The sequence below is a fragment of the Mustela putorius genome, unplaced genomic scaffold (assembly GCF_011764305.1).
Source record: "Mustela putorius furo isolate JIRA1106 unplaced genomic scaffold, ASM1176430v1.1 tig00003899_pilon_pilon_pilon, whole genome shotgun sequence".
In the NCBI taxonomy this organism is placed as follows: Eukaryota; Metazoa; Chordata; class Mammalia; order Carnivora; family Mustelidae; genus Mustela; species Mustela putorius.
In genome coordinates, this window is record NW_025422048.1 from 15,385,170 (window position 1) to 15,401,342 (window position 16,173).

The following is a 16,173-nucleotide window of genomic DNA, read 5'->3' on the forward strand; positions in this document are numbered from 1 at the left end:
AGTCCTGCTGAGTCTACCTGCTAAATGACTTTTTTCTCCCCTGGGCCAGCAGTCTCACCTGCCAGGTATTCTAACCATTACCCCTGCATCCACTTTTGCCCCATCTTGATAATCCATCTTTCCTACTGCATCCGCAAGGAGAGAGATCTTTCTAGAACCCAAATGTGGTCAATGTCTTCCATATACTGCCACTCCCCAGGAATGTAGTGGGCATGGTGGCCCAGAAAAATTCCTTGCACCAGTGAGCAATGTGTAAGTGCTCAAGTCATAGGAACGGCAGGGCCTTCCCAGGCTTCCCAGCCTCCTGATCCTTCCCCTCCCTGTGCGTTTACCATCTGGACTTCCTTCCATCATGGTGCCATGTTGGCCCTTTACTTGCTAGTCTTCCCCACTGGGCTGTGGGCCGTGGACCTGTTTCAGTGATGGGTCTGCAACACCGGGCACAGTGCCTGGCACAGACCAGACATTCAGAACTAAATAGTAACAGAGACGACACTCTCTCCCTCCAAGGCAGCATGTTAGCCCCCCACTACGGCCCTAACAAATTAGCATAGACTCAGGGGCTTGTCCTCTTATGCTTCTGGAGGGCAGAAGTCTGAGCTGGTTTTACTGGGCTGAAGTCAAGTTGTCAGCCGGTTGCATTCCCTCCAGAGGCTGTAACGGGAGAATCCACTTCCTTGCCTTTTCCAGCTTCCAGAGATGGCCTTCCTTTCTCTTCCGATTTAGCAACATAGCATCTCTCTGACCCTGTTTCTGTTGTCCCAGCTCTTTCTCTGAACACGGCCTGGAAAGGGTCTCTGGTTTTGTGAGACTGTGTGATTAGTCTGGGCCCAGGATAATCTCCCCGTCTCTTGAAATCAGCTGGTTAGCAACCCAACCTATAGTCTTAATTCTCTTTGCCAGGTAACCTAACAGACACAGGTTCCCGGGATGTCCTACAGACGTCTTTAGGGACCATTAGTCTGCCCATCAGAAGCAGAAGTGGGGGGCGCCTGGGTGGCTCAGTTGGTTAAGCCGCTGCCTTCGGCTCAGGTCATGATCTCAGGGTCCTGGGATCGAGCCCCATATCAGGCTCTCTGCTCAGCGGGGAGCCTGCTTCCTCCTCTCTCTCTCTGCCTGCCTCTCTGCCTACTTGTGAGCTCTCTCTGTCAAATAAATAAATAAAATCTAAAAAAAAAAAAAAAAAGAAGCAGAAGTGGGTGAGGAAATTCCATCTGAAGTCCCTTGCTAATGCTTTTCACACAATTGCAATGCTTTGACCTAATGGGCCACAGTGGCCTGGAGATCAAAATTGTGACTGAGTCCCCTCTGTGGTCCCAGTGCCTGGCCCAGGGCTCAGCCCATTTGACATGTTCAGTGTTTGCCGACTGGAAATCAGGGACAAAAGGATCGGTTGGCCGGAATGTTTAAATCAACCTCTTGGCTCCCCTTAGAAAATGGAACTTTGAGGGTCGAGGTTTCAAGCAAGTGTTAAAAAAACAATTTTGTAGCACAATGAGGGGTCCAGTTGCCATTGTCTTGCTTTCTCACACTAAACCAGCTTTACAGTTAAAAAAACAAAACCCAAAAAATAGGCATCTTCCATAATTCGACAGAAGTCTTCCAGATTTTTTCAGACGAAAAAAACAGCTCACATGCTTTTTGCCTAGGCTACATGGGAACACAGCTGTATAGGAAATTGAAATGAATAAAAGAAAAAAAAAAAAGCATGTCATAAAGCCTCGTGACTCCCAGAGCAACCAAGAATTGAATCCTTCTCAAGCAATTTTTGTAAGATTAGTATTTAAACACAGAGCAAGCCACTTCGGTTCCAACAAATCTGGAGAAATTAAACCTTGTTTCCAAGAAGTGCTCACTGAGCCTTCGATGCATTTTTTCATCACTGCAAAAGAAATAACTCGCACAAATACATCGTGTCACCTTAGGGGGCCTGAGCGCCCATCAGCCAGCACCAAGTGGAAAATGAATAGACCTGGGGTCCAGGCAGACGCCAGGGGCAGGACTCCCTGGCCACAATTGCAGTATGGTGTGTGGCAAAGGAGAGAAGGTCTTTTACTAGGCAGACAGAATTGTCCAGCAACTGTCGGGTCTCACAGAGTTCCGGCTACAGCCAAGACAGCCCCAACTAAGCCAGTTCTCAAGAGTTCAGTCTGCACCGTGGCAACGGCTTGGGACCCCTCCAACTTGCTGAACGGGAGATTTCAAGAAAAGCAGCCCGGAGTCGAATCATGGTCTGTAAAGTGTTTTCCATATTTTACTTATACAGCACCTCGTCAGCAAAACCTTACAGGGTATGCAACCTCAGTTTCAAGAGCCTTCGGAATCCTGGTCAAAATGTTCCGATGTACATCACTTCATCTGCTCCCCTGAGCACGGCTGGCAGCTGCACGGGGGCCGGAATCAGAATCCAGCACCTACCACAGTGTTGGCAGCCGGCAGTAGCTCAATGAATGTTTACTGAATCAGTCAGCTGGCATCATTTCATGAGGGAAGAAACAGGCTCAGAGAGGTTTAGGTGGCTTCCGGAGAGTGCCCAGTGGCCGGCAGGGTAGGGCCTTAGGCCTATCGATTCTCCTGCCCCATGCTTCGAAGGCCTTCCAGACCCAGCTCAGTAAAAGGTCAGGAGGACGTTGTGCTTCTTTTCAGCACATTCACTGAGCATTTACCCTAAACCAGGCCTCTCCGCCACGCTTCCCGTTTGCTGTCTGCCTGGCTGGTTCCTTAAAGCCTTCGTGTTAACGTTACCTCCCGAACCTTCCCACATTCCCCTGCCGCTCCTCGTGCCCATCGCCCTCCACCGTGTTCCCTACCTGTCCCCGATCCCAATCTCTAATTATTTTGTACGTATTTTGCGTATTTGTGGTTGGCCTGCTCTGCCGGGAATATAAGCTCTGTGAGGGCAGGGGGCCCGCCCAGACTTTCTGGGGACAGTCAACCCACTGTAAGACGAGGGAGATGTGGCCACTGAAACAAAGAGCCAACATGGGCTCAGGCGCATTCATGAAAAAGTCTAGAACAACAGACTCCTGGTGCATGTCCAGAAGATAGGAAGAGAATAAGGCTGTAAGTTTGGGAGCAGAAAGGCCCAGAAGACATACCAGCTCCTCTTTTCAAATGTCTGAAGGCTGCAAGGGAACAGAGGGCACAACTTGCCTAGCAGGTGCAGCCCGAAAGGGCTGACTGAGAGGAAGTCACAAGGGTAGGTTTGGCTTCGAGGTGCCCCTCGTTACAATTGCTGGGTACTGTCTTCCATACGGATATTAAGGGCTAGGAGGGTGACCTGTGTCAATTTTATTCTTCACTGTGTATACAGCATAGCACATGGTATGTCTGTCGCTCAAGGAACCATTTGATTGGATGAATGTTGTGTGGAAGATCGAGTCCAGGTGGTGAGTTGTCACTGCTCACTCTGCTCAGAACTGCTCCTCGTCCTCACCACCCTTCATCTGGGTGACCCCCTGCTTAGCTTCGAGGTCTGTTTAAATGTCACTTCATTAGAAGATCTGCCTTATTCCCCTACCAGCAGGCAGCAGTCCCCTCTCCCAGCCTCCAGTACTCTGCCATCACAGTCTTTATGGCGATTGCATTTTATGTTCTTTGCCAATTATTTAAGATAGATATTCCCCTACTGGAAGGCAATCAGTGTTTCTGTAGCATATGCTCTGTGAAAGCAGGGATGGTTGTACAACTGTCTGCACTATAGCCACTGTGTGTGGCACAAAGTAAGCTCTCAAATATTTCTTGAATGAATTCACTTTATAGCTAAGGAAGCAGAAAGGCTCAGCAAAGTCAAGTAACCAGCTGACACTGTGTAACAGTGGCGCCTGGGTTTGAAACCAGATCTGTGTAACTCCAAAGCCTGGGATTTTTCTACTTCATCATGCTATGTGGGCACAGAGCCACTCTTTAGGACCACATGCTCTGCCACAAAAGATGCCCCCCTCCGGCGAAAATAGTGGAAGGCAGATTGGGGAGGCATGGTGCTAGCCAGGCTGCCTTGCTTATGGACACAGGAGGGCACTTCACTAAGAATTCGAGAAACTTCCCAGTCGGGCAAACTTGTGTTTGGCAGCCAACAGTGCAGCGAATGGAGGGACAGAGCTGAGACTTCATGCCTTTCCCTGGCCTCATGTCAAGCAGGTGGTGGGCAGCAGAATGGAAGCCCGCAATTTTCTGCAGCCTCCTTCTAGTTCTCCAGATGGATTAGCCCGCGGACCGCCACTGGAGCCACTAGAGGAGTGGCTAACAATCTAGACTTTGGATCAAGCCTGGACTTGAGTCCTGGCTCTGTCCTGCACCTTACCTTCCACGTCTGTGAAATGAAAAGAACAGAATGTGTTCCCACAGCATGATTTGGATTACGTTAAAATGCAGCTCTTCAAGAAGACCATGTATACACACAGCCTGTATCCAAGAGGGGCTCCAAAAAATGGGAATTAGTATTGCTATCATTTCCAATTTATTCCAAGCTTCATACCTTACGCTGCATCATCTGTGTGGGGTGCCTCCTATCAAGGACTGCCTGATGGAGTTAAAACATCAGTACTTCTATCTCTTTTTGTTAAATAAACTTAAGTTGAAGAAACTAAGCTGAAGTAACTTAAGTGAACTCAAGAAAACAATGCTCCCAACATGGGGCTCAAATGTACTTAATGTACTCAATGTACTTACTCAGATCGAATGTCAGATTCGATCTGTGAATTAGAAAACATGGTTTGTTCAAGAAAAGAGGGGTGTGTAGGCCCACCACCTGCGTCTCTCACTGGACCATGAATAAGAAAGCTGGCAACAAAACAGAGTGCTAGTGTGCTTGGTGCCTTTACTAGACAAAGTTGCTGTGAGCAAACCCTAACCTATAAAACTGCTCAGGTACACAAAGAAAGATCTCTCTAACTGGGGAAAGGGCTGTTTGCGTGAGCGTGCTTTCAACTAAACTTGGAATGGCTTTTCTACCTAACGGGACACAGAATCTACTCTCACCACATCATGGAACTGACATTTTCATGACATTATCCATTACCGAGCTAACAGGCTACAAATCAGTGTGATGGAATTTGAGAGCTTTGAGTCTTATTTCTTAAATGGTCCAATTGTGACCACAAGCAAACATGTCCATCCTTACACGTAAGCCCCTTGGTTGGCAGCCCCACACGTTACGTTCTGGTAGGTTCCTGTCTGCTCTTTTTTTAAACATCAGTCTTCCCCGCTTTCCCGGTAGGTGTATAGGTAGAAAAATAAATGAAGTCAGCACTCTTTACTTCTCACTAGAATAAACTGTGACTCAAATACGGTGAGTGGTTATTTGCAAGGCTATAATTTTTTTTAATGACAGATTTTCCTAAAAGAAACCACTATAACATCTGTCCAAGTACTCCAAGGGAAAACGAAAAAATACATACAGATTAAGTCTATTTCTTTAACAGCACATTGCCAAACACGGACGACGAGGATAAAATGCCAAGGAACCTTACAAAATAACTTTGAAAGATGCAATGTTTGAGTCACTCAAACGCGCAGGGCTCACAAAGAACAGAACAGTTAAGTCCGAGAGCAGCTCTCCTTTGTGCGTGATGGTAACTCAGACTGTCCTTCATTCGAGTTCACTCAGGTGTCGAAAACCGACGGGTATATGAGCACAGTTTGTTGGTTCTTCTTTGCTTGGAGATGTGCACACAGATTAGAGGAGAGGAGAAGCTTCCAGATGCTGATATAAGCACAGCAGCCTTGGTTCCCCTTTGATAAAGTACGAAGGCAGATTTAGTTGACTCAAGCTGTATCGGTTTCCCTAAGAAAAAGTCTGATGCATGCTGAAAGAGACGAGTTACTGACTGTGTCATGCTAAGTATTTACAGCCATTTTCCTAAAGTGAGCTCAGTAACCTGACAGAATAAAAAAGGTAGTTGTTAATTTCGTGTATGACCTTTTACAACTTGAATAACTTCATGGGTGAGTGACGCTGAAGTTCAAAGCCCCTCAAACACACATTAACAAGAAATGAGAGACTGTAAGAAGAGGCGCACGTCCTCTCGAATGCACACGTCACGGGGCTCCTGCATAGCAGGAAAGTCGCTACCACTACGTAACAAATGGCTATGCCAACAGTTAGAGCTGCCGCTCAAGAGTCCGACAGTAGAATTCCCTTAAAATCTCAGAGTGTTCGCAACAGTACAGACACCTTGGGAAGAATAAGTACATATTTTGTTTGGAAAGACATCTTTTTCTGGGAAATTTGAACATCATGTAAACACGTCAGTTTGCGAATCGGGTTAAGATTTAAGGCAATGCTACTCAGACCCGAGGCAGGGGGAAGACCCACAAAAGTTCCCATTTGTCTTCCGAAACATTAACAACAGGTCAGGATCCACATCAGAACATATCCCCCTTTGAAGCATTCGCTGCCCCTGTAGGATTTTTCAGCATTACAAAATAGAATCTACTTTCATTCTCTGAGTAGGAAATGGGAAGTTGCTAAGTACTCTTCCTTGAAAACTGTAAAAGAAAAAACAAACCCACACCCACACACACCCACATGGCAGCTTCGGTATTTCATATTAAAAAGTAACATGGAGAGGAAGACAAGTCTAGCCGGAGCACGTAAAGGAACACTGCCCTTACGGTGAGTTCCAAAGCGGTGCGCTTCTCCCCGACTGACCTTGATGTAGTGTGGAACGATCATGGGAGTCATAAATTAACTTTAAACATCAACTACAGACTAACGAATGACAATGAGACACAGTAAAGTTCAAAAATTTTACATTTTGCTCCTGTTTGGCTGCTAAAGAGCAGCGATTTAAATCGATATAAAAACATCTGACCACAAAGCTTGCTATACAGATAAAGTATATAATCCAAAAGTAAGCAGCACTGAGTTTCTTATTTAAACTTATCTGGTATGGAATATTTACACATCTGGGAAGAGAGCTCTCCGAAGCACCCCCCGCTTCTCTTGACTCCGCTCCCACGCTCTGCCCCGGCCCCCACCAATGCAAACCACCTGCCCTGTGCCATGTACACCCGTACTTTGGCTAGCCTGGCAGGATGATACGACTCCTTCCTATGGTCTTGGTCTGGGAGAAAAGCAACACAGTCTTGGATGTCATTTGTAGCCCTTCTTTTCTGAACACCAGTGTGCTATAGTCAATGAATCTGTTCTTTCATAGCAAGGGTGGGGGGGAAGAGGCCCCCCCCCACTTCACTCCCAACTCCCAACGGGACAAGATCCGAACACCATCAGTCTCTAATGCCACAACAGGCCACCGGAGAAAAAGGAAAGACAAAGGTCACGACCAAGGCAGTAGCAATGAACACAAGTTTCCCAACAGAGGAACCTCTCCGTCCCTGGGCTTTCCCAGAGATAACACTCCCTCTTTCCTCTCCCTCCCCTCCCACGAAACAAAATTAATTCACGGCACAAGAACTTGGTTCTCTGGTTAAGTATCAGGTAAGTGTAAGAAAGAGTAAATCTGTCACTTGGTGTACTTTAACTGAGACGTAAAGCTAACAGAACACACAACATCACTGTGAAAATAACTTTTTTCTAAAACAGATCCAATCTACATAGTGCAGCCAATGAAACATAAAAGAATAGTTTGTTCACAATCTGCCTTGTACAGGATATTTATATTCTCTCGATGCCATATAAAGAGCATTTATATAGCTTAAACATTCAGAGACATGCACTGGGACTTTTTAGGTAGTACAAATTTCTTCACAATCACATGTGCAAATTTTACAAATCACTAGGTGAGTATTAGTAAGCTTAGGCTGGACTGTGTCTTGTATTATCTAACAAATTTAATGGGGGCTCAGAATCATCCATAGGAAGAACCAGGCGTGTTCCCCGAATGACCAGTTCGTGGTCCCCAAACGCAAGCTCCCGATCCAAGGCATCTTCAGAACTGTTTCCCATAAACCTCCTAGGGGCACCGGATGCTCCCGATTCGGTGTTCACAGTGGAATCCCCATACGTCAAACTAATATCGCCATCATTGAGAATAAGATCGGAGTCATCGTCTTTCAATTGCTCCTGGTTCTAAATACAAATAAAAGAAGTCTTAAGAATTGCTATGTGGCTGACTCAAGAAACATTTCCAAGAGAAGAATTTTTCGAGGACTCGTATTAAAACCCTTCAGGGCTAGTCTGCTGCCTTCAGGATAAAGCCCACAGTCCTCACCTTGGCTTAAAGACACCTCGTGACGCAGGCGTTTCCCCATCCCCCCACCCCATCCCGCCCTGGCATCTGCCTCACCCACTCCAGCCGCCCCACCGTGTGCCTGCCGTTCGAACTGCTGACACGTACCCAAACCACTCATGCTTTCCCTTCCCTTCTGTCTCCCCTGCCCTCCGTCCTGTGACTAGAGCCTGCTTATCACTGAGGTCTTGGCTTAAAAGAAAGTCCCTTCCTGCTGGAAGTCTTCCTTGATCTTGCAAAGCTGGCTTAGGTGTGCCTCCTGTGCTCTTGCCCAGTGGCCGGCACTTAGCCCTGGCCCTGGACTGCCCTTTCCCCTCGTACCACAGCCGCACGCGCACTGACTGGTCCGCTCTCAGCCCACACTAGCTTCTGAGCCCCTTCTGTGCTTGAGTCCGACCACCAGACGGCCTGGGGCACACGGAGGGTATTCTCCAAATGTAAGGTCAATGGATCACTGAGTGGATGAGTGGATTTATGGAAATCAAGCTTTTACTTCAGTATGAACAATGCCTAGAGATACAATGTGTTGAAACCTCACCATACACTTGCCTCCCAGCTCAATAAGCTTTGGTTCTCATGGGACTTTGTGGCCAAAAATGTAGAATTAAATGAATTATGTTCTACAAAAGGGGAAAAATCAAATACACACACACACACAGAATGCCATTTTGGTAAATAAAAGAATGTTATATATGCATAGAAAACTTTGGAAGGGTAGCAACAAAATGATGATCTTTAGCTCTGCATGATAAAATTGCTAGTGATTTTTATTTTCTTATGTTTTTGTACTGAAATTGTATTATATTGAGGACCTATTACTTTTAAAAATCAGAAAGTCATCCTTTTCTAATATAAAGCATAAGAATCATTCTAAACACTCCTACGGATCTGGCAAAAAAAAAAAAAAATCTGTGACTAATATTCCTTGAGGGAAGCAGAGCTGATACAAACAGCAGACATCCGTCTCTCCTGAGTTGTATGTGTTTGAAAATCGTAAATTTGTCTGAGAGAGTCAGACTGAGGAGACTGTTAAACACCAATTTAAAACAGTTTTAATTTGCTGTTGCTAAATATTTGCCTAAATACCCAAAGCCATGTGAATTAAAAACCAAACAAACCCATTCTACTAACCAACCGTAAGGCCCTCCTGCTCTGTAGAGTATGACATGAAGGCCCACCAGGGTCTGTCACCTCGCTGAGCGATATTCAACAAAAAAGCTCGGGGATGCCTTCGCACCAGCAAGAGCTCTTCAGCACCTTTAAGGACTGTGCTGAGTGTGAGGTTTGGGGCAATAGCTATCAAATTTTAGAATGCATGTATGCCTTTTGACTCAGCAATTTAACCCTTAAAATCTATTTTATATACCTTTATATACTTGGATAAATTCATAGGTACAAGAATATTTACTATAAACATGGTTTGTAGAGACAAAAAAGGAGAGGAAACTACTTAAAGGTCTATCCATAGGAGACTAATTAAATCAATGCTGGTCTAGCCATACTAGGCAGCCATGAATAAAGAGAAGATAATGGGTCTTGTGTAGTCATGGAAAGGTAGCCACGATATATCACTAAGTGAAAATGCAAGTAGCAGGTGCAATTGTGATCTCACTTGTATAAAACAGTAAGAAAGCTACACATGTAAATTTGTCTAAGTTTGTGCAAAGCTATATATACACATGGAAGTAACGTACTTCTTGTGTACTAGGAAGTATACACAATAAATCATTAATAAAGACCGTTTCTGGGGGGATGTAAGTGGGAGAAGGAGCAAACTGATTTTTCACTTTGTACATTCCATACTGTTTGAATAGCTGGCCACAAGTAGAGTTAACTTTAATAATTAAAAAAGTAGGTGTTAATTAATTAATTAACAAGTGATAAAACATTAAAAGTTAAGTTTTATGGTTGTTACAGGTTACATGCTACCCCCCCAAAGATGCTAAAATCCCAACCACGAGTACCTGTGACCTCATATAGAAATAGGGGCTTTGCAGATGATCAAGTTAAGATGAGGTCATTAGTGTGGGCCCCGACCCAGTATGACTGGCGGGTGTCCTTTAAAAAAAGGGGAAATTTGGGGACGCACACACACACACACACACAGAGTGTCATGTGAAGATGAAGACAGCGATCTATATAACTCATCTACTACAAGCCAAGCAACACCAAAGACTGGCAGCAAACCATCAGAAGCTAGGGAGAGGCCCGGAGCAGACTGAGCCTTATGGCCCTCAGAAGGGACCAACCCTGCCCACACTTAGACCTCAGACTTCTCCAGAACTATGAGATAACACATTTCTGTCGAGCCATTCAGTCTGTGGTACTTTGTTACCGCTGCCCTAGGAAACAAGTATGACAATGTTGTATTTTGCTATAGGCCACAGGATGCGCAGTTGTGGAACTCTTGGCTTTCGGTGACTGTGAGTGGGTCTCTGGAATCCAAGAGCTGAGGCTCACTGACTGAGCTGACAAAGCTGGCTGCCCCTCTGTGGCCTTGTAGGCTGACAGGGCACAGAGGACAGGGAGGCTGCTCGACATGGAGAGCCTGGGCCATGTGGGAGGGAGAGACAAGATAACACGGGTGCTCCCCACACCCCCGGGCACAATCTGTCAGGAAGCTGCATGGACTCAACGTCCCACAGAGCTGTAGGGCACCCCACCCTGTAGGTGCTACCTCTACTAAGACTCCTCTGCCCGTCCCTTCTCTGTGGGCTCTGCTCTAATATACCCCAGCGGAGGGCATAGGGAACCACACGGTGCCTGTCTACACTGCTTCGCCATGGCCTTGTTGCTCTACTCAAGCTATTCCATCAGATCAGCCCAGGTGGTGGGCTTAATCTGGGCCCTGTATCTGATGCCACAGATGATTTTGGAAGGGTTGGGTTGGAAGCAAAGGTTTTTTTTAAAAAAAAAAAGAACTTGAAAAATAAGATGTTCATATTTTTAAAGTAAAGGCTGTCAGCATTTGTCATTTCTTTCTGTGTTGTGACACGTGCTGAATCACCAATCTCATGATGGCAGCTAAGGGAAAAAAATATGGACTCTAGGTTCTATCTAGATATGCTCTTGCCGCCAAGCAATGTGGAACACCAGCAGATAAACTCTCCCTGATGTCCAAATGTGGCGGGTTTGAAGTAAAAGACCATCTGTTGTACTTTAGGGGTATCAAAAATGGTTTTATTAATCCTCTCAACATGACTGTGACCTCTCTAATTCATAGATGAAAACATAACACATTCAATACTGAGCTCGGGCCACATACTGTAAATAAACGAAAACCAGTGTGGAAATAGAATTATTTACTAAAATCACTGACAGTAAGTGAGGCAATACACTAGATCTCTTTTCAAATGAGGTTTCAAAGACCGTGAAATTGTATCTCTAGATTTCTATACGTATCTATATGCATTTTCTGGCCGGGCAAAATAGGCTTGTATTCCCTCTCATGGATTTTATACCTTAAAGGCCGGTGAAGCAAAACCGAACCAGTGATGTATCCACAGAGCGGAAAAATTTAACTTCATGAAGAACTTAGGTTTTGGATAAAAGCAACTTACTTCATAAGCTTGGGGGCTGGTCAGGCATCTGGCGATGGGCCCGCAGCAGGCAGGGAGCGTTGTAGTGAGAGGAGGTCCACTGTGCGTCAGCAGGGGCTTCAGATAACTGCACCCCGGGTTAAGGAAGAACCACGCCCCTTTCCTCCCAAACTCCAAACAAGTCGTGTGCTCACCACCACCCTCACGGTGTACCTGCTGCTTCCGAGGGCAATGGAGGCCTTTCACATATGCTGCCTCATTTTGTGGCCACATTATGCCAGTGAGTCAGCAAAGCGAGATTTTGTTACCATCTCTGTTTCACAGAAATGGAAACTGAGGCTCAGGGAAAGGAATGACCCACCTAAAAGTCACACAACGAAGCAAGCGACGGACCCATACATGAACCCAAACGGGTTGGATTCCAAGCCCTGCACCACGTCTACCGTGTCATATTGCCGTTTTTCTTTTACTAAACCCAAAGGGAAGACAGGATCACTCTCAGTTTAGCACTGAAGGAGAAATGGTAGAAAGTAAAGAGTGGGAAGAGTCAGAAAAAAGATGAAATTTTCCAGTCGCAGAATTTAGTAACAAAAATGGTTTTAATCATCGATTGTGAATTCAGTTGGTATCCTGAATGAGTTGAAACTTCGTATCAAAGGAAATTCAACTCTAAAAACGTTAAAAAAATTATGTATCATGAGTTCCTCTATCATAGACCCTCATTTCAGTGTTCATTTATTTTCCAAAAAATAAAAACAGACATGATAACAGGTATGATACTCAGAAGAAAACAAGAGGGAATCGTAAGAAAAAAGTAGAGAAAATGGGAGAAAGACACATATACATATTCCCCACTTTCTGAAGTCACAACCTAAGGTTGTTCTCAGTTAAAAATGAGGAAGAGTCCTGGGGCACCTGGGTGGTGACTCAGTTGGTTAAGCGTCCAACTCTTGGTTTCAAGTCAAGTGGTGATCCTGGGGTCATGGGATTGAGTCCCGTGCCAGGCTTCACACTCAGCACAGAGTCTGCTTGAGATTCTCTGCCTCTTCCTCTGCCCCTGCTTGTGTGTGTGTGTGTGCATGCGCGAGCGCGCGCACGCACACTCTCTCTTTCTCTCTCTCTCTAATAAATAAAACCTTTTTTTAAAAAAATGAGGACTAGGGGCACCTGGGTGGCTCGGTGGGTTAAGCCTCTGCCTTCGGCTCAGGTCATGATCTCAGGGTTCTGGGATTGAGCCCCGCATCGGGCTCTCTGCTCAGCGGGGAGCCTTGCTTCCCCCCTCTCTCTCTCTGACTGCCCCTATGCCTACTTGTGATCTCTCTCTCTCTGTCAAATAAATAAATAAAATCTTTTAAAAAAATGAGGACTCGTCCTATATCTATTAAAGAAATGAAAACCCTCCTCAGAGAAAACACTCCAGGCCCAGGTGACTTCACTTGTATAGTCTTCCCAGCACTTAAGGAAGAAAACATACAAATCCTCCGGAAAACAGAAAAAGAGAAAAATTCTTCCCCATTCATGTCATCAAACCAGCATTATCTTGCTATAGTCGCTTGACAAGGACATTACAACAATGACAAAAAAGCCCCACAAACCAGTATCACTCCCAAAAATAGACACAAAAATCAGACACAAAATATCAGTAAACTGAATCTAGTGACACACAGAAGGGATGGTGTATCACAACTGAGTGGGATTTCTTCTAAGCGTGCAAGACTGGTATAATATTCAATCGATGAAAACAGCACAATGACAGATCAAAGGAGAACAAATTAAATACATGATCACCTCAACTGATGCAGAAAGAGCATCTGATAATATTCAATGCCTGTTCATGCTAAAATCTCTCAGGAGACTAGAAATAAAAGAGGATATCCTTAACCTGACAAAAGCTATCTCAACAACCTATAGTTAACATCATACTAAATGGTGAAATATTGAAAATTTTCCTCCTGAGGTCAGGATAAGACAAAAATGTCCACTATCATCACTTATACTCAACATTGTACTGGAGAGGACCAGCCAGTGTAGTAAGACATTAAAAAAAGTAAGGTGTTAGAAAAGAAAAAAGGATACATTATTTTTCACTTGATTTTATAAGCAGTAAATACAAAAGGATCTATAAACTATTCGCTAATAATCAGCGAACGTGACAAGACTGCTGGATACAAGGTCAATATATAAAAACCCCATTATAGATCTATATATTAAGAGCAAACAAGTAGAAAATAAGTACCTTTTGCAATAGCATCAAATACTTAGGGATGGTAAATACAATAAAAGATATGCAAGACTGGTCAATGAAAACTATAAAGCATTAATGAGAGAAATTAAAGATCTAAAGAAAGGGAAGGATATACTGTGTTATTAGATTGGGAGACTCAATATTGTTAAGACATCAGTTCTCTCCAAATTCATCTATTGATTTAATACAAACCCAAGAGAATTACCAGCAGGTTTTTTTTGGTGAATGGATGAGTGAGTGAGAGTGTGTATGCGTGTGCATGTGTGTGTGTGTGTGTGTGGAAAGTGGCAAGCTGTTTCCAAAATTTAGATGAAGATGCAATGAACCTAGAATAGCTAAGGCAATACTAAGGAATAACAAACCTAGAGAACTTCCCCTAATGGACAGCAGAATTTATTACAAAGTACAATCATTAATAGAGTGTGGTATTGATGTGAAAAAAAAAAAAAAAGAGAAGAAAGTCCAGAAACAGACCTCCACTCATATGGCCAAGTGATTTACAACAAAGGCTCCATTCCAATTCAGTGGGTTAAGGATGGCATTTTCAATAAATGGTGCGGGGTTAATTGTATACTCATATGGGAAAAAAGTAGGTGTTGACCCATATCTCACACCATACACAAAAATTATTTTGTGGTGGGTCAAAATCTTCAATGTGATAGCTAAAACAATTACACTTCTAGGAGAAAGCATAGGATCTTGGGATATGAAATATAAAAGCATTATCAAGACACAAAACCACCAAAAGAAAAGACTAGTAAGATAAACCTCATTAAAATGAAGAATTTCTATTCCTTACAAGACAGGATTAAGAAAATGAAAAGGTGAGCTAAAGACTGGGGGAAGATATTCATAGTACATACAACCAACAGAGAACCCAATTGAGGAACACAGAAAGAACTACAAGTCAATACGAAAAAGGTAAGCCAAATCAATTAAACAATGGGCAAAGGAACTAAACAGAACTAAACACACTTCATAAAAAATGAAGTCCAAATAGCCAATAAACATATGAAGGAATGCTTGATCTAACTGGCCATCAGAGAAATGCAAATTATACCACATCTGGTATCACTAGGCGTCCATGGAAATGGCTACAATTTAAAAGATTGATTAAATATCAAGTTTTGGTGCAGATCGGAACAAGGGGGACTCCCTGAAGTTGCTGGTAGGAATGTAAGTTGGTTACGACCACGCTGGAAAACTGGTTGGCAGCATCTATGAAAGCCGAACAATACACTTGCCTGAAGATTTTCCCCTAGGTATATACCCAAGAGAAATGAGTGCTGACGGTCACTAAGAGATGCATATGTGGACTTTTAACTTTGTTCGTAATAGCCAAAAGCTGGGAACAACCCAAATGTTTATCAAACAGTAGAATGGTTGGAAACAAAGAAACCAACAGACCTGTAATATATTTGCACGTTGGAACACCACACAGCAATGAAAAAGAACGAATTATTGGTATAGGCAATGATACGGACAAATTGCAGGTTGCTAAGTGAAAAAAGTAAGACATAAAATAATACGCAATACATGATCCCATTTATATGGAGATCAAAACCAGGAAAAACTAATCCATCTGCCAGCAAGCAGAACAGTGGTGCCCGTTGTGGAGGGAGGAGGGGCAGGAAAGGCACTACTGACTGTACGAGAACACGGGCAGCTTTGGGGATGCGGGAGATGTTCTTTGTATCTTTACAAGGGTAGCAAGCACACAGCTATATACACAGGTCGCAAGCTTAAGATTTGGGTATATTATTTCAGTTGTATCTCAATTATAACAATCTGGCTACCCAAAGGACCTGAAATCCAGAATCATGAATGATTAATTCTACTAGGGCACTAGCTATTAAAATTACTGGGTTTGGGGGCACCTGGGTGGCTCAGTTGGCTAAGCGCCTGACTCTGGGTTTTAGCTCAGGTTATGACCTCAGGTCGGGAGACTGAGCCCCACGTCAGGCTCTGTGCTGGGCATGGAGGCAGCTTAAGATTCTCTCTCTCCCTCTCCTCCTGCCCCCCACCCCTCCCTGCCCTAGCTCTCTCTCTCTCTCTCAAAAAAAAAAAATTACCATGTCTTAGTCTAGCAGTACTGCTTCAAATCTTGGTGTTTGCTTCTATAAAAATATACAGAAAAATAAGCTATTATTCTGTGCTTTCTCTATATCAGGATTATTTAGTTGTTTCATACATGCAT

General features: G+C 44.1%; 1 protein-coding gene across 5 annotated transcripts in view; it reads right to left on the reverse strand.

The window, feature by feature from the left end:
* Positions 1-5,295: 5,295 nt before the first annotated feature.
* SLC9A6 (solute carrier family 9 member A6) overlaps positions 5,296-16,173 on the reverse strand; it is a 52,663-nt gene continuing 41,785 nt past the window's right edge. For all 5 annotated transcript variants that reach the window (XM_045068028.1, XM_045068026.1, XM_045068025.1 and 2 more), the window contains 2 exons: positions 11,753-11,858; positions 5,296-8,032 (listed from right to left, as the gene is read on the reverse strand). In XM_045068028.1, the coding sequence (XP_044923963.1) occupies positions 7,760-8,032; positions 11,753-11,858 (379 nt within the window). In that variant the 3' untranslated portion in view covers positions 5,296-7,759. The remainder of the gene's footprint in view (positions 8,033-11,752; positions 11,859-16,173) is intronic.